Source organism: Chenopodium album, chromosome 17 (assembly GCF_948465745.1).
Source record: "Chenopodium album chromosome 17, dcCheAlbu1.1, whole genome shotgun sequence".
Lineage (NCBI taxonomy): Eukaryota > Viridiplantae > Streptophyta > Magnoliopsida > Caryophyllales > Amaranthaceae > Chenopodium > Chenopodium album.
The window spans coordinates 22,558,788-22,581,893 of record NC_137850.1 but is presented as its reverse complement, the minus strand read 5'-3'; the positions used below and the strand labels follow the sequence as shown (position 1 = coordinate 22,581,893).

The following is a 23,106-nucleotide window of genomic DNA, read 5'->3' as shown; positions in this document are numbered from 1 at the left end:
CAGTGGCGCGGCCACACAGGTGGCAGGAGCGGCCGCGCAGCCTCCTTCCCCCAGTTCCGTACCCATTATGTTGCGGCTGCGCATTAAGAGGAGAGGTCGCGCCATTTGGGGTTCTTTTTGGACGTCTAACTACGCGCCATTTGGGGTTCTTTTTGGACGTCTAACTAACTTCTCCTTAGTAAGTTTTACTATATATAGAATTCCTTCATTTCTAGAGAGAGAATAATTATAGAATTACTTGAGTTTGGATGAGAATTAGATTTTGATTAGAATTTTAGAAAGAGAAGTTCAAGATTTTGGAAACTTTGTTCTTAGATTTTAGAGAGAGGAGCTTGGTAATTGATGACTGCTACATTTTTATCTTCATTCCTCTTTGATATTGATCAAAGTTTTGTAAGAATTCTTTCCTTTTCAATGCAATTCTATGTTTGATTTTTGATATATTGTTGAATTTCTATTGTTTGTTTGATTTGATTGTTGATATTTGGATTACAATGTTGATGATGGAATTGATGATTAGTTTTGTTATGATTTTCAAATTTACAATGTGTAATGAGTATTTTCTTTGCTAGGGAAGTGGTGAAGCATGTATGAGTGATAATCTATAGCTAATTTGGGGTTTTTTATTGATTTGATGATGTGATTAAATTGGTTGATGAAATTTGTGCATGTGTTTGATTTGAAGAGGAGTAGCTAACCTTGATTATCAAGCTAGATTGCATAGTAGTTTTCAATGACACGAAAAATTGATTTGGAAGCTATTATTATCGATTGATCTTATTTTTTGATTTTCCTTTGAAGTCATTTGTAGAGACATCTAGCTTGACCCTAGGAAATAGCTCTTTGAGTGATTTTGATTGCAAATATCGTTTTCCCTCACATTGCTTGATTGATCAAATTCCTGACAAATTAGCAAGTTTATCATGAGTGCATGTGGATCCTAAATTCCCTAGTGCTTTGATAATTGAATTCTATTTGTTAGTTTTGATTGAATTGATTCGACAGCCTAGACCAACCCATTGTTTAAGACTTCGGAATAGCTTAGCTTGAGACCTTAGCAAATACTGCATTCCCTTGGGTTCGACCCGGACTTACCCCTATATTTAGGGCTGGGTTTGGTTTTATAAATTTTGGTTTTGATCGGGGAATCTTAGTAACCAACGACCTAGGTTTCACCCGCGTCAAGCTCGATAATCGACTTAATGAGGTAAGTATGGAGGTACTTTCTTGTATGACTTGCTTGAATCCGGTTGATAACTTCTCTTCTTTTGATAAGTCTAAATTACTAAGACTTGTTACTTTTTATCCTGATGACTTTTCAAATGCTGAATCATCGTATCTTAAAGATGAACTTGACACTTTTATATATGACATGAGAAGTAATGAAAGATTTCAAGATTTGAAGAATATTGGTGAACTTTCTATGAAGCTTGTGAGACATAAAATCATGATACTTATAGGCTAGTTTATTTGCTTATAAAGTTAGTGTTGATTCTTCCTGTGGCAACGACAACTGTAGAAAGAGCATTCTCGGCGATGAGTATTGTAAAGAATAGGTTGCGAAACAGTATTGGGGATCTATTTTAAAATGATTGTTTAGTTACTTATATAGACAAATATGTATTTTTAAAAATAAATGACGAAGACATCCTAAATCGCTTCCAAAGTATGAGAACCCGTCGAGAAAAATTTGTAATTTAAACTTTTTTTACTTTACAATAGACTTAATTTAAATTTGTTGGATTTAATTTCAAAAATTTTGTTTGATTTTATCGTATAAAATTAACTTATAACATTTTATTGCTTTGAATTGTATGAAGATCTATCATGTTTGGATATATTTTAATTGCTATTCAATTGTGCATAGCTTGTTCTGAAATCTTGGATACGCCACTGATTCTGATATAGTACACATTGTCGCAAAGGTTGTAGCTATCCAATGTGATTGCTTAATAATAGAAGTTTAGAGGCAAAAGTAAAGAATAAGATGCGTTTGAAAATATTGTAATCAATAGACTAACATTATTTTGAGTCTGTACAAATTAATTAGTAGTATATAATCACTATATTAAAGTCTTGATTATGTTTAATACATATGTAGCTTTGAATTCAAACTGCATTTTTGTTGTGTATCCAAGCTCGTTGAGGTAAGTTGTCATAGTCTTGTTCATTCCTGGTGGTCCACACCTCAATATCTGATATCGTATACATCACAAACAAAGTCTAGTTAATTAGTGGGTGCAAGATTGATAAAAGTTGAAAAAGTTAACAAAATTTTAAATATTTGTGATATAATAAAAGTAATCCAAATTAGATTCAAGCACGGTTTTTTTTTTCTTTGTATGGTTTATGGTCTCTTGATCTGTATACATAGTTATTCTTTTAATCAAAATATTGTTTTTAATAACTTTTTCTTTTACATAAAGAATAGATTTTATTTTTGGCCTTGATTGGTTGACATGGGATTTAAATTCCCCTAGAAAATTGCATTTCATGAGAAGTTATTTCCCTCATGAAATTCTAGGAATTTCTTAAATTTGTTTAGTTGGCAATGTGGGAAGTTAGTAATCCCATGAATTTTGATTGACCAGGGGGGGTTAGGTAATTACTTCCCTTGTTTTGTGGTAGATTTATGAGGATTAGAGAGATGCAGGTGCTTTTATTTAGAAGACAACACCCTCAACCACCATAAAACAAACCCTAAATCTACCCTCCTCCGCACAACAATATAAGAGAAAAATTGAAGTGCAACTTGATTTCGATGAAAATTTGCAATTTGAACTTGGGGAAGGGGAAAGGTAAGGGGTTCCTAAGCCCGAAAAATGCCACTAACAGGATTTGAACCCCCAACCTTATGGTTGGAAGTTCCTTTCTTTACCACTAGATTAACAATTAATTGATAATGATAGTGTTTTAGAGCGAACCTAGCTGTCAACCATTTGGAATGGCTATTAGGAGAGAAGTGTAAATACATTATATAAAATTTAAGAGATAAAAAGGAGTGAAAAAGTAATACCCGGTTAAAAATATAACCGGTTATTGAATAAAACTAGTTTTTGACTCGGGCAATGCACCGGGTCAATATATGTATATGATAAATAAGCTTTTATAATAGAAATTATGTGACAAGCATAAACATAGATTAAATTAGTTACATTTACTTCACTCGTACTATTTAAATAGATATTTCCAATCATTGTTGAACATCAAAATATATTATCCAATTTCTGGTATCTAATTTAAAATTATTTATTTGTTTCGTTCGACTTCAAATTTATGAATATGATTAACTATTTTTAACAAAACTTTGTTTACGTGATATGTGCCATTGGAATACTGGTTAAAGTTAAAGTATAATAAGCATGAGGCCATAGGTTTTAACTTTAATGCTAACAATTCATTATTTTTGTTTAATAAATTATAGTAATTGTATGACATGACACCCCACATCATATGTATAGTCATGATGACACATGACGAGCTCATGTCTACCCATTGAGTTTTAATAATATAATTATATATAGATATTTCTCTGTACTTTTTTTAAGAATCCTCACCCATTAAATAATACTTGGTGACGTGTCAAAGTGAGGCTTTGATGCACAATGCATTAATGAACGGTCAAGATGTATTCAAAATTAATTACTTAAGCATATTTTTTCAATGCCATTATTTAAAAAATTACAATCCTAAAAGATCTTTTATATATATATATATATATATATATATATATATATATATATATATATATATATATATATATATATATATATATATATATATATAGACACCTGATTGTGTCTCCCAAAAAACCAAACCCAGTGATGAATACCTTTCATGTCATTGATTATTGAACGAAGTGAAAGTGTGAAAAGTCTTGTGATGTGGATGTTTTAAATAAAAAATATCTTTCTTTCTGTTTTTGAAAATGTACTCTATTTATGAAAATATCCAGTCCAGTTTAGTTTGGTTCATAATATGGGTCCAATAATGGTGTAGTTAGATTGGGCTCGAAAAGATCTTTCCAACGATATATTATAAGCCCAATTCTGATGAATAATGAGGAAGTTATGGCCAAAAAACTAAACTAGGCTCAAACCGAATTTTACCTACGGTCCAATAATCATGTGGAGGGTCCAAAGGTTTAATCCCATTCCTAAATCAATTAGGATTTATTAGAGCTTCTACAAGTTTTCAAAAGATCTTAATTATCCTTTTTGAAAAGATAAGATCAAAGAGTTTGAAATTGAATAAAACTTTCCTTTTTTAAGTCCTAATTCTATTCGAAATGAAAGACGTTCAAAGATGATCAGATATTATTTTTTTTGCCTCATAATTTTTATCCAAATATTATATGGTTGGATAGATCTTGAAATTTTCTTTCCAATGATATATTATAATATTAATTCCAAGCTATAACGAAAAAGATATGAAAGCTCTACGACATAACCAATTTTATTCCAATTCGAATTCTGACTCTTTTCTATCGTTTTCGGGCTATTTTCTCTATAAATAGGGTCGATATTCTCTGTTTTTAAATCATCAACAATCATCTAATTCTATTCTCTTCTCTCTCTTAAGCTAGAAGCTTATTCTTTCTCCCTCTTTCTAGCCTTCCCTTTTCAAATAAAAATACCGCATTCATGAGTTCTAGACACACCTAGCCAAGCTCGAAGTTGCCTTCGCCCTAAACGTGAAAGGTTGATAATTTCTGAGGGTTTGGTCCCAAATCCCTATTTCAACTATTTAAATTAATTGTTTGATTTAATATTTTCCTTGAAGTTACTAACGTGTGTATTGTTTTGATAGAAAGAGATACGAGGTAAAAAAGTAAGTTGTTTTAATTGCTCTATATCTTTAGAAAGCATGTTTATATTATATTAATTCCTAGTATCATGTTAGAATGCTTTTATTGCTTTCTAGTATCATGCTTAGGTTGCTTTCTATTTCTTATATCATGTTGGTATCATGTTAGGGATAAAGCTTTGATCTTTAATGTTTAGTGACATGCTAGGATTTGTTATTAATCATGTTAGTATCATGCCTAGGATCTTGCTAATATTATTATTATACTTTGATGAGATTGGGATTATTATTATGATGATGATTGTTATTATGTTGCTTGATATATTATTGTTATTGCTTGATCACGCCCTCTCTTGCAGGTTTAAAGGGAATTTGTACTTGTAATCACGCTTAATAAGATAATTAATAATCTTGTTTAGGCTAATGTGATTTTAATTCAAGTGATGTCAATAATAATTTTGTTTGTGCATTAATATTCAACCAACATAGATAAACAGGTTTAGGATTAATATATTGATTATATGTTAGTCAGAAAGCGCGCATGAATATGAGAAGAAATAAAGTAGAGGCCTATTTTTAGGGCAGGTTCAATCCCTTTTAGGTTGGATTTGTACCTTCATCCCCGAATATCCAGTCATGGTTCATGACCACTATGGAGTTAGCGATCTCATGGATCGTGAAGGGGTGTAACCTTCACCCTGTGAACAGTTTACAAGTTCCTAAAACTTGTTGGCGACTCTTTTGCTCTAACTTCCTTCCCTTTGGACGCTACCATACTTAAATGTATGATCACAGTGGGGCTCAATTGTTGGATGCTTGAATTATTCCATACAATATATATATAGGGTTGAGATCCAATGAGAAGGATCTTATAATGAGAAGGAATCATGACCGTACAAATGAATCCAACGGTTCACATATTACATGAACAAATGCACATCTAGTATAATTATTATGCGCATTTTAATTCAAATATTATGCACATTTAGATAAAAAGTTATGCATATTTATTTTTCACTTTGACTTTCCCATTGTTTATCGTTGACAAACAACTCGTTTTCTTTATCTTCTCCATTAGAACGTATATTTAAAGTTCAACTTTAGAAATGATTGAGAAACTAATTGTAGCCTAAAAGACTTGCAACCCCATTATAAGGATTAATCGAACGAAATTTAAATTATAAAATAGAATCGTTTGGAAAATATTTAACATATGCACATTTAGTACAAAATTTTTGCACATTTAACTTTATAAAGGCAAAAGCTAATGAGCGCCCCCGGGGCGTTAGATAAGAGAATTAAAAGTGGAAATATTAGAGTAAAACTAACATTAATTACACCGAACGACGCGTGATTTTGTCATGCATTCCTAACTTAATACTCTTTCAACCAATAAAATTATTCCTTAACTAACGCCCCGGGGCGCTCGTTAGCAAGATCCCTTTATAAATATGCACATATCATCACAAATATGTGCACAATCTTTACAAGAATAATGCATTTTTAGTTAGATAATTATGCATATGAGATAAGTTGGTTCATTGACGGAAAACACACTAATTTGACTCAGTAATCAAACGCATGTTCATAGATTCGACTTATGTCACCCAAAAACTCCCAAATCACTTTTGATCTAAAATTAAAATAAAATTGATGATTAATTTGATTTTGGAATTTGTGATTGAATTTACCTACTTGAATTTTCCTTCTAGACAGGAGTAAGAAAGACAAGAGAAAGAGATGGTGAGGAAAAGATGACCAGGGATGGAGGAGAGAGAGGTTGGATCTTCATTTGATAAGAGAGAAAAAAAATGGGGAAGTTTGATGAATATGAAGGAAAGAGATAACGACACTTTGCGTTATAACATTTTGCCCAAGTGTCACGCCATGTCGGCGACAATTAATCATCTATATGATATGTAGGATTTCATTTGAATATTTTTTTTTTAGAATAGGATTTTAAAAAAAATTAAAAAAAATTAAAAAATAAAAAATTGGATAGATTTATTAGGATAAAAATGTAATTTTAGTGTTTTATTTTCAATAAAATTTGGATAGGTTTAGTAAGATAAAAAAGTTATTTTAGAGTTTTATTTTCAATAAAATACCGATAATTCTATACAAATGACGGATCTAGAGAGGTACAAAAGGAAAAAAAAAAATCAAAGAAACATGTTATCGTATATAACCGTTCTCTTAAGCCCTTTCCTTAGATGTTCAGATAAAATTAAACGAGATCACAGCTTAAGACAACCGTTCTTTTCGGTTGTACAATATTACTTTTAAATTTTTTTAGATTGTCAAGTGATTATTAATCCATAAAACCCATAAACGGACAAGTTTAATTGTTCTTTTTGATTGTACATTATTAGTTTTAAATTTTTTGAGATTGTCAAGTGATTATTAATCCATGAGTAGAAAATTCAAATAACATATATATATATATATATATATATATATATATATATATATATATATATATATATATATATATATATATATATATATATATATATATATATATATATATATATATATATATATATATATATATATATATATATATAACCAAGTTATAATGAGAACCAAGGCCTCTTAGATCATGTTAATCGGACGTTCAACATGCTTCCCGTAAAATTTTCGTAATGTTTCAACTTTACAAAGTGATTTCCGGTTTCATTTCTAAAAAGTAAATGAAAAGTTAGTAAAAGTAAATGAATTCAGTCATAAAGTAAATGAAATTGCCTTAACAGTTAAAAAACTGGAAAAAAGTTTTAAAAATCGCAAAATTATGAAAATGCCATTAATGAATGCGAGTGAGATGTTAGCCGTCGAATGTAGCGTGATTAAAAACTGAGATTGGTTCCTAGTTCCTATTATTCACCTTGTTCTCACATGATCTCAATTCTCTCTCTCTCTCTCTCTCTCTCTCTCTCTCTCTCTCTCTCTCTCTCTCTCTCTCTCTCTCTCTCTCTCTATATATATATATATATATATATATATATATATATATATATATATATATATATATAACCCGGACATCGCACAGACACAAATCTAGTATGTATATATACACTACAAAAAAAACTGAGAATAGACAACATATAAAATTACAACACTATTAAAATTGTTACCCTTGATAGTGTAGGGCAACAATTTATATATGTTACTTTGATATAAACAAGTAATACTAGATTGCAATGCATCATTTTTGAAAGTGTTGTTGTAGACTGTATAATACAACAATTGCTTAAACTGTTGCCTTTCTATTATCTATGACAACATTTATAAAAATTGTTGCTTGAAAAGATAACAAAACAAAATTATTGTCTAACAATATAGTAACACTTACCATTACGTTGCCTACAATGTGTGGGAGGATTATTATGAATATTTGCAGATAAATTAGTCTTGAAATATATATACACATTTTTTTTAATTGAAATTATGTGTAAATTTTTTTTATTTACAACAAATTTTTATTATAAATTAATTTATAAACTAAAAAATAATAGAGATCACAAGAATTATATATGTGGAAAGATGAGAGCCACATAAGGTACACATAATGATAAAAATAAAGAAAGTGATATTAGAGTGCCAATTAATAACAAAATAAAATTCAAAAAAATCAGCATTTAACATACAAGTATTATTTTATCCCGTCAAAAAAAAAAAAAAAAAAGTATTTTATCAATTGTTAATAAATTTCAAAAAAATATTATAGGAATTTTAATGAAAATTTTAATTTCATCTAGTTATTAAAAATGCTTCGTACTTCTTCATTGCCAACTACAAATGCTAGATAAAAAAATATTGACACTGAGGGTTGAGGACTTGAGGTATTTGGTCAGGATCCTTCTCTTTATCATTAAAAAAATAAATAAATAAATAAAAATGGTGCCATTTGAAATTTTTAATGACCAAATTGTTTCAAAAGTCCCATTACTTCCACGCACTATTGTCGAACCCTAACTTCTCACTCATCAAATTTCCCCAAATTTTGCACCCCATCTTTCAATCCCTAACTACTAATATTCGAGTTTTTGCTAAATTTGCTGAATCAGTTGCTGAATCTGCTGAATCTGCAAACCCTAAACATTGAATATGTTTCAGAATACGCGAAATTTCACATCCTTGGGTAAAGCTTTTCTCATTCTAATTTGTGTTTTGATATTTGCCCTGTTAATTCACCTCATATTTCTATGTTTCAATTCTGATTGTTAATTTCAAACGATTCCGTCAACCCATCTCATTTACTGAATTTCGTTATATTTATTTTTTTGTCAATTGATCATGATTTTGAATTGTATGGTCAGATTCTTGTTAGTTTGTGGCGGCAAAAGTTTGCTGATGTTGATTGATTTTTGTTTTTTACATTGTTTCTAATGTACGAACAGTAATTGCTTGTTAAATTGATTATTTTTCTGGGTTTGATTTTCATGGTTTATGATTGGGTGAATTTGATGTTGGTCCAGCAAGAAATCTTGAAGAATTGTTGATATGGGGTTAAATTTTCAATGTCTACTGTCGGATTTTTTATTTTTTTATTTATTTTTTATTTTTTAAATTTCATTTATTAGTTCACTATTGCAGTTCCAAGATGATTATTGCTTTAGGTGCTCATATTTTTAACAATATTTTTTTTCTTGTTGCTAAGTTAGTGAGGAATGTGAGATTCAAATGATGGCAATAGGGGGATGATCAAATTAGAGCTACGTTATCTGAAGGATATAGTGTAAATGACATTTTAGTCGATTAAACCCATTTTTGGAACCTCAGAGATCTTCAGCCTCAATAATGGTTCCAACTCTTCTCAAACACCAAACCTTTCATCATATTACCAACACAGGTAATCACTTTCCCATTGCTTAATTTGGATTAAGACTTATGAGCACTTTTTAATTAAAACTTCCGGTGTTTGTTTTATGTGAATTGAGATGATTGAGCTTGTGTGATGTGTCTTGTAATATTGGAATATGAGAAAAAATGGAAATTATATGATGAAATCAGTTTCCATGAGCTAGTAATTCATCTAGAAGTTCTTTAAACTCTAGTCAATTTCCCTTTTGTTGCAAAATGTTAGTACTGTAGCTAAAATTTTGTTGTCCGCTTGCTGCTATACTCTGTTTACCTACTGCTGAAATTTTGTCGCTTGTTATAATGCTGCTGCTGCCATGATGTATTGCTACTGCTATTATTCTGTAGTTGTCCTGTAGCTGTAGTTCTGTTCGTCCCAAATTCATAGACCTGCAGTAGTTTTTTGCCCCTAGTCCCTTCTTGGAAGTTGTAGATCTTGAAAAGTTATCCAATCTAGGCTTAAGAATTTCTCGATTTGGAATTGTGTGCTAGGAGTTATGCCTTCTTGAAATTTGTCTTGGTTCTATCGCAGCGGGGTAGTTATTGTTCACTTGATCCATGTGGTGTTGTTGTGTTACGTTGGGTAGCTAGATCGAATGCTTTTATTATTTATTTATTATACATTCCCTCAATTATTTACAAATAAATTAGTTCCTAAATATATATGTGGTTAAATTTGAATAAAGACTAATTGATAATTTTCCAAAATGATAAGGATTAATGTATATTTACCTATTCACTTGATATCTATATTGTGATGTATATAGCTATGATGACACTTGTGATACATTAATATTTTTCATCCTATCGTTCGATGGTGTGTTTTGAGTGAGTTTGGTTGCGGAGGGTTATACACTTTAACAAGTTTTGTTGATTTGTGGTTTGCCATTTCGCTGAACTTGTCGAATCAATATGTACCCTTTCAATTAGCATTGTGCTTTGTTGGAGTCGCTTGTTGCTTTCTGTATTTCTTATATATTTCCCATGTGGTGTATCTAAGATAGTAAGATATTTAGCATGTGGGGTTCAAAGATAAAGCTAATAGTAGAGAATTGATGTTATACTTGAGTCATCCTAGGGTGAAGCAATAAAGTGTGTGGTCTGTAAACATCCGTGTATGTCCTAAATGGTACTGATTAGTTCATCACCTACTGTTAATATAAAAGATTGTTCTTCATGCGTCCTGTTTTGGGTTACATTGGCTATTTTAGTCATGTTAGTGTTGTAGTCAGCTTTCATTACGTGAAGTGAAATTAAGATTAATAAATCAACAACGAATGTCAACTTTGTTCTTGAGTTGAAGGTGGCAGATCAACTCCTAGTTCTAAACACTGTTGTTGACACCTTTCTCGCTGATGTTGATGTCCCTTGTGCCTTTCCCTATCTCCTTTTAATTTTTATTTTTTCAGTTTTGATTATAACTGGTGGTGCAACTCAAGTTCCAAAAGTTGATGTTATAATTCTAACTAGAGGGAAAGTCAAGTCCCTTGATCACCTTCTCTTTTTCTTTGATTATGTGATTGAGGGAAAGTACTGTCTACATACGTTGTGATTTTATTATTACTTGAGATACTTTTTTTGCTGATAATTAATTAAATAATGTTATTCTGTCTAATTTAGTTCTCGTTGGTTGAAGTTTGCTTATTGGAAAAATAAAATTGTTTACATAGCTTAGACACTTGTCTTTTGTGTTGGTATTTGCTTGTTATATGACTCTCATTTTTTTTTGTTATTTAATTGTAGAATGAGAACTGCTGGTGTAATCAGCAAAACAGATCAAATCATCTCAAAACCTAAAGCTATTGCTCTTGCTGCTATCCAAGACCTGTGTTAGTGACCAAGAAGCACTGTTGATATCCCATGAGCTTTAAATTGTTCGTCAATAGATACCACTTTTGGGACTGCTATTTAGAACTTCGTAGAAACTGTTTGGCGAGCTGAAACTAAGAGCCTCAAGTCTATCCTATTTGGGCTCCTCGAGACAAGCTTTGGTACAGAGCTGAATAGCTTAAGTTGAATATCTGGCTGCACAAATACACAATCGTATAACAATCAGGTTCCAAGTCCTTTTTTGGTATACTCTTTCATCCATTGGTTATGTTTTCTCTAGCTACTAAGAAACAAAGATTCTTATTTTGATATTCCCCTACCTTCTGTGGAGAAGTTCTCTATGTTGATGCAGCTGCTCGTGCCCACAATTACTGGTGCTACTACTAATTGTTTTTGTTGCTTGCTATATTTGCTCACTGCTATGTTGATGTTGTAATGTGTATTTACTTTCTTTTAAAAGATGCTACTGTACTAATTATTATTATTATTATTATTATTATTATTATTATTATTGTGATGTAAACATTACAGTCGTTTAATAAATTATATTTTAATATTTTATTTGTATAAGCTAATGTCGCACACAATATGTGCGTGTGCAATATAAGTAATATATCAAGCTCGATTTTTTTTTACAATATTATCTCCTTAATTCTAATTAAAAAACATTAGTGGGTTTAAAAATTGTTAAAAAAATATAATAAAAAAAATGTGTTATTAAAAATATATGATGATGATGATGTTATGTGGGCTAAATGTAAAATTTGACTTTCCTGAAAAAAAATTTAAAAAAGAAAATATGGCAGTTATTTTTTTTTTTTTTAACCGAGATGATGGTTTTTTTATTTTTAAGGATGGTAATTCTTTTTTATTTTTTTCTGAAAAAAAGAAAAAACTGAAAGGGGTATTTTGGGAAGTGAAATTTATCACCCAAAATCCCCTTTCACTTTATATATAAGATATATATAGTGTATATTATTATTACTTACAATAAAAAAAAATAAAAGTAAAAATAGCTGATTCAATTTGGCTTAGCTTGTTCAATTCGTAAGTAACAATTTCAAGGTGTTGCCTTTAAGAAATTTGGCATCATTTTAATATTATTACTAGCAAATACAACAACTGAAAAGGTTGTTGCATATTACTTCCTCCGTTCTTTTTTACTTGACCCGCTTTGACTTTTACACTATTCACCACCCCTCCTTTGACCGTCTTTTATGAATGATATATAACGAAAAATATATTCATGTGAGATCTTTTTGAATTCGTCTCAATAAGTACTATCATAATATACAACTTTTATAATTTTTACTTATGGAGAATTAAAGTTATTGATCGCTAAAATTTTGCATTGGCAAGCGTGATAAAAGAAACAAGTCAAGTAAAAAAGAACAGAGGAAGTATAACATAATGAGACGATTTTGAATTGTTGTTTAAGGTTGCAACAATTGTTATTTGTTGCTTTTGTAAAAGTGTTGTCTTAGGTCTCATTTTACCTTGGCTTTTAAAAGTGTTGTATTTGGATAAAAATGTGTTGCTTTAAGAATAGACAACGGGGGCATAAACTACACCTCATATGTGTTGTCTTAGTTACAAAGCAACACTTTTTTTATATTGGGCAATAGTTTTTCACTATTACCTATGCTTTATTCTGTTGTAGTGATATAAAAGGGAGTTTTTTCCCGAGATTTTAGAAAGCCACATAAGATTTAATTTTCTTAACGCACTATGTAAGATTAAAAATTTTAGTTATAGCCAATCAAATAAGAGATTTTTAAGTGAAATTGACGAATAATATTTTTAAATTTAAATTAATTAAATATAAATTGGTATCTTTTGGATTATAGATTTTAACTAATTATATAACGAAGGTAAGGAAATTCTCAATTTGTTTTAAATAAAAATATTTACTGATATACTATTTACAACGTATAAAATTTATTTTAAAAATTAAAAATAAACCGTGTATCGCACAACCTTCATCTAGTTTATATATACAAATAACTATATAATCTTCTTCTAGAAAACGAGCTCAATATTGGGGTATTTTCTAACTTTCATGATAGTGAATATTAATAGATTTGGATGTCATCGTAACAATATCCTTTTTACACAAAGTCTTATATGTGGCTAGCCACATGGTGTGACCACTTCACATAATCACATATAAGACAATTAATTAAGTAATAGGGGGTTACGGTGATGAGCAAATGTGGTTATCTTTACGCGTATGTAGGTTACTTAAATGAGAAATAGGGGTTTACTTTCTTAAATAAGTGGAATTATTCTTTCATTTTTTTAGAACAAAAGAATAGGGGTTACTCGAATGAACAAACAGAGTTACTTATTTCTAATTATTTGAATTCACTCGTATAATAAATTTGGGTTACTTTTATGGACAACATGAGGTTACTCTTATGAAAAATTAAGGTTACTCATACATATAAATGAAGATTACTCTTATAAACTAATGTGTCCACATCGTGTGGCTAGCCACATACAAGACTAATCCATCTTTTTATTAATTGTCTATTACATTTTTGTTTTAAAGTTAATATTTTTGTTTTAAAGCTATTGATTTATAATGACTAAAATTGAACTTATTTATTTTTATTAAAGTGAACTTATTTCATTAAACCAAAATTATTTTTACTAATTTTTTTTAAAAAGGTGAATAGAACATGATCTAATTTTTATTGAATATCTTATTACTGAAATAAAACTAATTATTTTTGTAAGGTCAAGAGAACAAATCGTTAGCCTATTACTCCCTCCGTTTTTAAATACTTGCTCCATTTCTCCATGTGCGGAATTTTAGGAGAAATTGGAGAAATAATAAAATATAGAGTGGGGTAGGTGGAAGAATAAAAAATTGTAAAAAGCAAAAATAGAAGAGAGAATTGGAGGAGAGAGAATTTGAAAATAATAAAATATGATCATGGTGGGTCCATTAGGTGAGAGAAATTAATTTAATATTATAAAAGCTTTTCAAATAAGGAATGGAGCAAGTATTTAAATTCGGGCAAACAAAAAAAAAAAAAAAAAAAAAAAAAAAAAAAAAAAAAAAAAAAAAAAGTGGAGCAAGTATTTAAAAACAGATGGAGTATATTTTAATTTTTTATTGAACCTTCAATAGTTTGTATAATTAACATTGCAAACCATCAGAAAGCTACAAGCTTAGCTATGTGAGCAACAATATATAATCAACAGACATTTGGAAGAAGAACTGAAAGAATGTACCATCACATCAGTCGCCGGTTTAGGGCAATGCTCCTTGATCATTTCTTTAGATATGTTACCAATACCGGAATCCCAGTTCAGGGGAGGCTAGCAAATCAGATGAATCACAGTCATCATATAAGCACCATTTTGATATAAACTGTATTTAAGATAATCCATTTCAGTTTGTAAAGAAAGAAAATATGTACCTGAGACACTACATAGTAGACCTTAAATTGTTCTGGGTATACATTGGCAAATCTGTCAAGATCGTCCTACAAAAAATTGCAGCACAAACGATATACTCAGTATATTTCAGTTGGATACTTGCAGTGTAGTGAAATTATAATGCAGAAAACAGGGTGAATTTTGCTACCCTGAGAAGAATGTCATCAACTGTATGGTTGGCGAAAATAAGATGGATCTTTGTCTTGTCTTTTGGGTTTTCTAGTATGGCTCTAGTAAGCTGGGATATCAGTAAGTCCAATGATAGAATTAAATGGTAATCAGAGTTCGAGTACTTCTCAAAAAATGACATTAGGGAAATATAATAATGATGTTTAACCTGAAACATAGGAGTGATGCCGGTACCTCCAGCAATCATACCAAATGCTCTGGCTTGGCCCGGTTTGTACCTAAACCGTCCCTTGAAACACAAAAAACATAATCAGTTAAGTACTGTTAAGGAGTAATCCATCGAATAAAGTTATAGAAAGGTACATGAAGTTTGCGAGAGTTTTTATAGTTTTACCACTGGTCCTATCACAGGCAGGAAATCACCCTCGCGCATCTGTCTGAAATGGTGGGACATTCGTCCTTGTGGATACATCTACAATTTAATCGATAACAAACACATATGAACCAAGGACAAAAGTCTTACAGAATAATCAGGTACTATCAAAAGACCAAAAAACAAAGCTAAAAACAAGAATTGCAGTTCTGATTTCGGGTCATTAGTAAAGCTTTTATAAATCAAATACCAAATCTACTATATGTTCCATTTTTGCTAATTTCTTGTGAATGTATACCTTCACAAGTATTTCAAAGTACCCTTTAGTTGAGTCCAGAGTTATCGGAGTATATGGTCTGACAATTTCTTGACCTTGGCTATCTTTTCCCCTGATTTGCAAAAATTCATGACATACTTTTAACTACATATAAGTATTGAAGTAGCTAGTGAATAAGTTACAGGGAAAAAATAAGCTAATCTGCATCTGATGTATTGGCCAACAGGAAGACCCAGCACAGATTCAGGGGTAGGAAGTGCAAAACGGAATTTGTCAGAGTTATGGCTCACCCTTGTTCTTTTAACAAGCTTAAATTCCTTAAATTTCCTGGGGTCTAAGCAGCCTATAAAAAACATATATAGGTAGTTATTGCCAATTTACCATCATAAACTTATGCAATAAAAAAAAAAATATTACTATGATTGTTTTACTAAAAATAATATGTATTATTCTGTGAAAGAATTGAATACCATGTAATGATATATAAATACAAACCTTTTTGTTTCCTTTTGCCTAAAAATGTGATGGTGGCAGCTGTAGCGATGACAACCAAGGCGATAGCAATCCCGAGTGGATAGTCTGTAATTCTATTCAAGGAATCATCTATGTCGAAGTTGGAAATGATTTCCCAGTATGTAGAGTTGAGAAATAACTGTCGAAATTTTGTCAGCATTTTGTCCAAACAATGCAAGCAACAAAGTTTCATGCACCTGAAAAATAGAACATGATTAAGTGATATAGTATGTTAAACAAAGTCTAATTATGAGATTGTGCTTTACTTGTATATGTTACCATAGCTATGTTTGCGAGTGGGATAATTTTCTGTAACAGTATCAAGGAAAGGATCAAGATTGCTAACACTTATTTTATGTTATTATTCTAAATTCTTTTAGTTCTTTACTTTATTATAAATTATGATAAAAGATAGTTTAGTACTTGACACGATTATGTACTGAACTAGCCTATTTGGATAGCTTAACTAAGGTTTACTAGTTCTGATATTCAAAAAAAAAAAAAAAAGATTTTGTACTAACGGCTTGTATAGTACTATGTCATACAGTACACTGAATAAATGTAAAAGGGATTTGTTAGCGTTGTATAAATTGTAACATTAACATACAAATGTATGTCTCATTATACGAATCACTCGTCCCATTATAAGATTGTATTATGGAGTAGTATCTTCTTGATAGATCTTCATTATCTTTCATTACCATCTACATGAGTGATAATAATAATTAAATGTGTAATTCAGTATAGTAACATTGATGGCGAGAGGGTGGGTTGAGGTAGTTACAACACACATACACGACCTGTACTTGATAACGTGAACACTTAGCTTGACACATTCATGAGAGCTCATTTCTCTCAGACTTTGCTGAGTACTTCCGTTATCATAAATATTTTCTGGGAACTCTAAGTATCCTATACTTCGGTTGAAAATATTGTTTCCACATCAAAAGATGGATGTATTTGCAAAACATAAATTTGGAACTCAGTTTCAATTTTATCTAAAGATATGGCATATATAGTGTTGACTGTATGTCTAGATGATGGCATAGACAAACTTACGAAGTTACTAGTGATCTCTTTTTTTTTTTGGGAAGCTTATTGTTTTACAAAAGGAACAAAGCAGGTCATAGGAATTCTAGAGTGGGTATTTACTAGCTGAAGCATTCAAGGAACAAGGACTTACCAAATCAATCTATAGCCAGTCTTACCAAAAAAAGTATAACCTACTTAAGGGCTTGAAGGGTATCTGAAAAGAGGAAAGAAACACTAGTTCAATAGAGTTCTTTAACGTGGCCTCTTATTTCGCCTATTACACCTACTTTTGATAGTGCCTTTTCTCTTATCTGAGATCTATCTTTCTTTCTTAAAACCAGATCTGAGATCAGAAGGCAGAGCAACATAAAAAGAACGAAGAGAAGAAACTACAACTAACACAGGGTTGTAATAGCTAAAGCTATGCTTTTGGACAGCTTGCACTAGGCTAAAGAAAGAGTACTCTGCATCAATAAAGAGTACCTTTGGTAGGAATTGGCGCTTCGGAGTAGAAGTCATAACCAAAGAAGTTCCTCGTTAGGAACAAAAGCTTTAGAGTAGAAGTTTCATTAAGAGAAGCATGAAGGCTAAAGTTTTTTATATGGTGTGTTGACTGTGTTCTTATGCAGAGTAGTAAGATTCATTTTAAGAAATTATATATTCGAAATTAGCAACCCGGTGCCATTGCTTCATATGAAGAATGAGTAGTTTTTGTATTACATTGAGTTCCATTTTAGGGAGAAAAAAAAAAATCTGACCCACAAACGATCGGAACATAAAATTCCCAACCCGAACTTGACCCGGTGCCGACCTGGTTGACATGTATAATCACCATTATATTACGCTGGAATCAATTTCATTGAACAATATACTGGACACTTGATTGGTTTTTTTTTTTTTTTTTTGGATAGTTGAGAAGAATGACCCAACTTGTGCAAGTAAACGTAGCACAGATTTGAAGCCATCCTGGTCGCAAGAGAAGGGATAGATAAGGAAGTCCAAGAACCACAGTTGCATGATTTAAAGTTGTTGCTTCAAGGTAGGAATCCTACCAGCCATGGTAATTATACATCATGTATCCTACTACTGTGAACTGTAGAGCTACATAAAATAATCTACCTCTATACTATTCCTACAAAATTGTCCCAGCTTAAAATGTAGTCAGATCTCTGAAGTTCTTAATGATATTGTTGTGTTGGTTCATATTCCTTGAAGTTTTCATTTTAGTTACTAACCCAAGTGTCCGATGAGTTACCTCATAACAGCTGGACAGTGAAGGAACTCTCAACAATGGTTCCTTGACATTGTGAAATCTTTATCTTTGCCTGGAGATATGGAAGACATCAGTGATCAGCATTCTGCCGTGCTCATAAAACCCTTTTCCCCACACTGTAAAAAATTTATCTTCACAGTTCTGCCTTGGACTCCATGTCAATTTCTTCATCATTTTTCACACTCTCGGACTTAGGAGATGGTGGTGTAGACTCAACAGGATCCAATTCTTCACCTAACACTTTAGCAGTGAATTGCCTTGCCTCTTGGTCAAGATCAACCCACTCGGATAAAATTCTTCTAGCACCCTGAACGTATAAGGAGGTGATATGTGAAAACTGGAATGGATACAAAAATGGAAATTATAACAACAATATCACAAGTATGACACTACCTGAAGCTTGGGCTCTTTAGTCATGGGATTGTTGCACAAGTCAATGGTTTTTGCCTTGGGTTTTGTAGAATTTCCGCACCATGACTCACACCAGAGCCATTCTTGTGGGAGTGAAAAGATTGGCACTGTGTGCTGTGCATAGTTAGGAAGATCCTGAAACATTGGCAGATATTGTCAGCTTAACGCACGCCTGAGTTACCACAATGGATAAATGAGACATCTTTCCCCTAAAGTGTTCATTCACTCCATTCCCTTTTGAATCCCTTAGCTTGTAATGTCACTCATTGACGAGAGAGAAACTTTGACCACAAAAACTCATCGATTTATATAAGGGAGGAAAAAAAAAAACACTAATGTGAGATCCTATTCAATTCGTCTTGACATTTAGTTTCAAAAGATTTACTTTTTACAGTTTTTTATAATACTTTATTGAAGAAATTTTTGTTCAAATATGTACATTGAAGATGGTTATGCTTTTTCTATCAATAGAATATAAAAAGGATACAAATACTGAAAATTCACTCAAAGATAATTGGCATACCTGGTCCAGATTAGCGAGACTATTAGGATCCTTGCTCAAAGTTTCATAAACTACTCTAAGATTATCTCCAGCAGCAGTTTGTCGGAATTTGTCCAGATCTACGACATACAAAGCACTGCAAGAAAAAATTGCACAAGATTATTATTTAAAATACTAAGGAACTAGAAAAATGCAATTAAGTAAAAACTTCACCTTATATGATAGGGTTTTCCTCGTAAGTGCTCTTTCCAGAATCCCTGCACCAAAAAGTTTCATGTTATCAATGTAAATTGATAAATACCATGGTAATAATTGCATAGATCATAAGAGATATTGTACTTGTCTCCAAAATCGATAGCCATCCATATCTTTGTTGTTATCACAGAATGGTGTATATGCTAAAGGTCTTCCTTTTATATCCATATCATAAAGCTCGCCTAAGTCAGCTCGGACAACCTGGTCAGCATCAACGAATATAACCTGCAGATCAATACAGAAATAGTCGATATTCCTTCATATATAAAAAGTGAACAAAATCAGAAATTATAAACCAAGAAAGATGACAACAGGGCAAAGCAAGCTAATTTACCTTATCCAGTGACAGGGGAAAGATAACATCAAGAAACAAGATTTTATAAGCCCAGATAATTCGTTGCTTTTCCGTTTGTTTATGCAACCACGTAGGCCACTTGTAAGTTATTAGTTCATAATCAAAACCATATTCTTGTGCCATAAGTGGAATAACATCCTGAAAATAAAAAGATAAGTACGCATACCAAAATTGTACCTCAACACAAAAAGAAAAACTTTCACCCTTAACAAAAAGAAAAACTTTCAACCTTAACAAAAAAAAAAAAAAAAAAAAAAAAAACAGAAGAAAACTTTCAACCTTGAACTTTGGAGACAAATAATTCTTTATAAACCAAAACTTGACAGGCCGATTAGTGTTCTTCAGAACGCTCAATATCATAATTTTGAGAAATCGTTCATATCTGTAAAATAAAGAATTTTTTAGCAATGTCATGAAATGAAAACAATCTGATTCTTATTTAAAGTGAATGTCAACAACTCAACATAAAATAGAGAAGATAAAATGTATGGTAAGGACAACATAGACACATTGCACATCCAATAAATACTCATTTAAGGCTTCAATGTGGAGTTCAAGTGTTTGATTCATAAGCTGTAGTTTGTGAAAGAACAGCCAACTTCAAGCTCTGCAGCCAACTAAATAACATATTGCTAACTACAGAAACCCAGAAAAAGTACTATCATAAAATAATTTTCTACATGATCTATCAGAAAAATCACATGATTGAGTAAAAAAAGAAAAGGTAGGTGAGTGTAAGCAAAAAGTCGATACTGTGTCCAAGTTTCATACCCATGTCCGATTGTCGAGGGTCCGACATGGGTACTTGAAGTTAAATGAAGAGTCCAAGTAACATAGACCACTTGTCCTTAGGCTATATTGCTCACTTGTTTAATAAAGATTATTTCCATTATAAAAAATAATGAATGAGAATGTAAATAGAAAGAAAACAATGCTTTACTTACAAGTGTCCTGAAGCAACCGAAAATATATTAATAGTTTTCCCATGTCGATCACTTTTATTCTCCTGCAAAATAAAGTTCAAGTATTGTTATCTAAAAAATCAACTAAAACCAATGAAAAAGTCTATATAAGGCTAAAATGTGAATTCAGATAACAATATCAAGCCATAAACAACAAGCCTTAGTACAGAATGTCAAGATGTTGTAATATAGAAATGGCTCTTTGATATCTAATGCTTAAGCATCAACACACAGCTTATAGATTCCAAGTCCCATTTAACTAGCACAGAATTGCAGTGCTAAATTATGCAATAGTATAGGCAGCCAGATCAGACCCATTTAATTCTAGACAGCAAAGTGAAAGGTCAGTACTTCTAGGAAGGGAGTAAGGACAACTTGATAAATCACAACAAAAAAAAAAAAAAATAAATAAATAAATAATAAATAATATATTAAAAAAAAAAAAAAAAAAAAAGGGAGAAACGACAAAACAAACAAACAGAAATCATAGAGTTGCCCAAATAAATTGCTAATATTCTAATGCTTTCTCTGTTTTAATCTAGTCAAATCTTAGGAGGATTAAGGCACATAAGTTTCAGTGCATGAACAAAAAAAGATGAAGAATATCTGGTTCTAAGGAGTTAATTACTTAAGCCATAATTCATTCATAGGAATAAGTATTAAATAAAATTCTACGTTGTAACTTAGCAGCTTATTTGGTGGAAAAGGTTTGTTGATGAGCAAGGAGAAAACTGAATTTTCTGTCCAAGCAAGAAATATGAGGGCCTTTATAAGGTAGCATAAGAAATAATTCCCAAATTATGATAGCCTAGATAATCATTATTAAAGAGTCATACTGAAGTTAATATATATGTGGTTTTTTGGGACAAAAAACAGGTGCTTTCTTGTAATAAGCCTTGCTAAGCTCCTCCATCATTTACTTGTAGACTTGATAATAGTTTCTCATTTTGGATTGTTTACAATGATAGAATCAATGTACAGTTTTTGTCATTACAAACTATCAGTGCAATATTACTATCAACTTGATTATGCACTAACTTTAACTTCAAACTATTTGATAGGTATGCATACTCTTAACACATATTTTGGAATGAGAATGAGATATCGAAAGACAAACTGGCATGCACGAGGTGAACAGACCATGGAACATGACAAGCATTTAGATAAAAACTAGAAATGGGAATTCCAAAGCATTGTCTTTTTCTTCAAGATGATTCGGAAGGATACTTATATTGATATCCTAAATAGACACATAAACCAGTCACTATCTGTATCATCTTCACTTGAAGAAAAAATCATAGAATTATTCTTGGCCCAACTCTTTAGGCTTTGGTGACAAGCATCGTCAAGTATCAAAAAGCAAGATATAACTATTCAAGTAACATAGTTGTGTGCAGGTGTAACACTCACATCTCATCAAGCCGATGCTTCAAGAGTTCTTATGACATATGAATCTAGTTCAGGTGTAATAAAAAAAGATGACATAGAAGGGGAAAAGCAACAGTAGACTACCGGCACTGTGCTATCTCTCTTTTTTGTATTCTGACTTCCACCAATGAGACCAGAAGCCCATTTTAAAATATTTTTGTTCCAACTTCTCTGACTATCCTGCAAAAGCAGCAAACAGAAGCTAATATATTGAGTAAAAAAAATTAAGAAAATATGTAAGATAAAAGGCAATGGTGATTTATTAAGACTGACTTTGATTTTTTCTGGGGATTGACCATCATCATCAGCAGAGGCCAACAACTTCTCATGCTCCTTGCCCTTTTTTTTCACTACTTCCAAGTGCACTACTTTACCACGTAAATCATTTATAATTATACGCGTTGAAAAGGTGGTCTTGTGACTTCCACTATCATCCTCTATCAAATGGTAAAGTTCAGAACTTCGGCCTGGAGCAAGCAACAAATACCACATTCCAGGAGAAACTTTCATTTGCCAGTAGCCTAAATTTGCCATGACAAGAGTATCCACCAGATGGGGAGCGCTCTTGGTCCCGAGAATCAGTTGAAGTCCTCTAGGTGGTTCATGGTCCTTCTCAAAACAATGACCTGATCTCCACATTTAAAAGTAAGACA

The 23,106-nt window shown here is 31.5% G+C and overlaps 2 protein-coding genes and 1 long non-coding RNA gene across 3 annotated transcripts in view; 1 reads left to right on the top strand and 2 right to left on the bottom strand.

The window, feature by feature from the left end:
• Positions 1-2,056: 2,056 nt before the first annotated feature.
• LOC145587682 (NADH--cytochrome b5 reductase 1-like) lies at positions 2,057-16,428 on the bottom strand. Its single transcript, XM_081644386.1, has 9 exons — positions 16,218-16,428; positions 15,927-16,065; positions 15,744-15,837; positions 15,467-15,544; positions 15,281-15,361; positions 15,092-15,181; positions 14,925-14,990; positions 14,737-14,823; positions 2,057-2,195 (listed from the first exon to the last, which is right to left on the bottom strand). Exons 1-9 carry the CDS (start codon positions 16,426-16,428, stop codon positions 2,064-2,066), a joined length of 978 nt encoding a protein of 325 aa, XP_081500512.1. The 3' UTR covers positions 2,057-2,063.
• Positions 8,615-12,052, top strand: LOC145587681 (uncharacterized). The gene is made up of 3 exons (XR_014101361.1): positions 8,615-8,947; positions 9,471-9,658; positions 11,410-12,052. It is a non-coding gene; the product is annotated as an uncharacterized LOC145587681 (long non-coding RNA).
• Positions 16,429-18,283: 1,855 nt separating the features above from the next.
• Positions 18,284-23,106, bottom strand: part of LOC145589529 (UDP-glucose:glycoprotein glucosyltransferase-like) — a 29,161-nt gene continuing 24,338 nt past the window's right edge. The window contains exons 28-37 of the mRNA XM_081646133.1: positions 22,727-23,079; positions 22,538-22,633; positions 21,008-21,069; positions 20,343-20,445; positions 20,043-20,201; positions 19,793-19,933; positions 19,667-19,710; positions 19,475-19,589; positions 18,934-19,086; positions 18,284-18,847 (exon numbers count right to left, since the gene is read on the bottom strand). Of these exons, the coding sequence (XP_081502259.1) occupies positions 18,674-18,847; positions 18,934-19,086; positions 19,475-19,589; positions 19,667-19,710; positions 19,793-19,933; positions 20,043-20,201; positions 20,343-20,445; positions 21,008-21,069; positions 22,538-22,633; positions 22,727-23,079 (1,400 nt within the window). The 3' untranslated portion in view covers positions 18,284-18,673. The remainder of the gene's footprint in view (positions 18,848-18,933; positions 19,087-19,474; positions 19,590-19,666; positions 19,711-19,792; positions 19,934-20,042; positions 20,202-20,342; positions 20,446-21,007; positions 21,070-22,537; positions 22,634-22,726; positions 23,080-23,106) is intronic.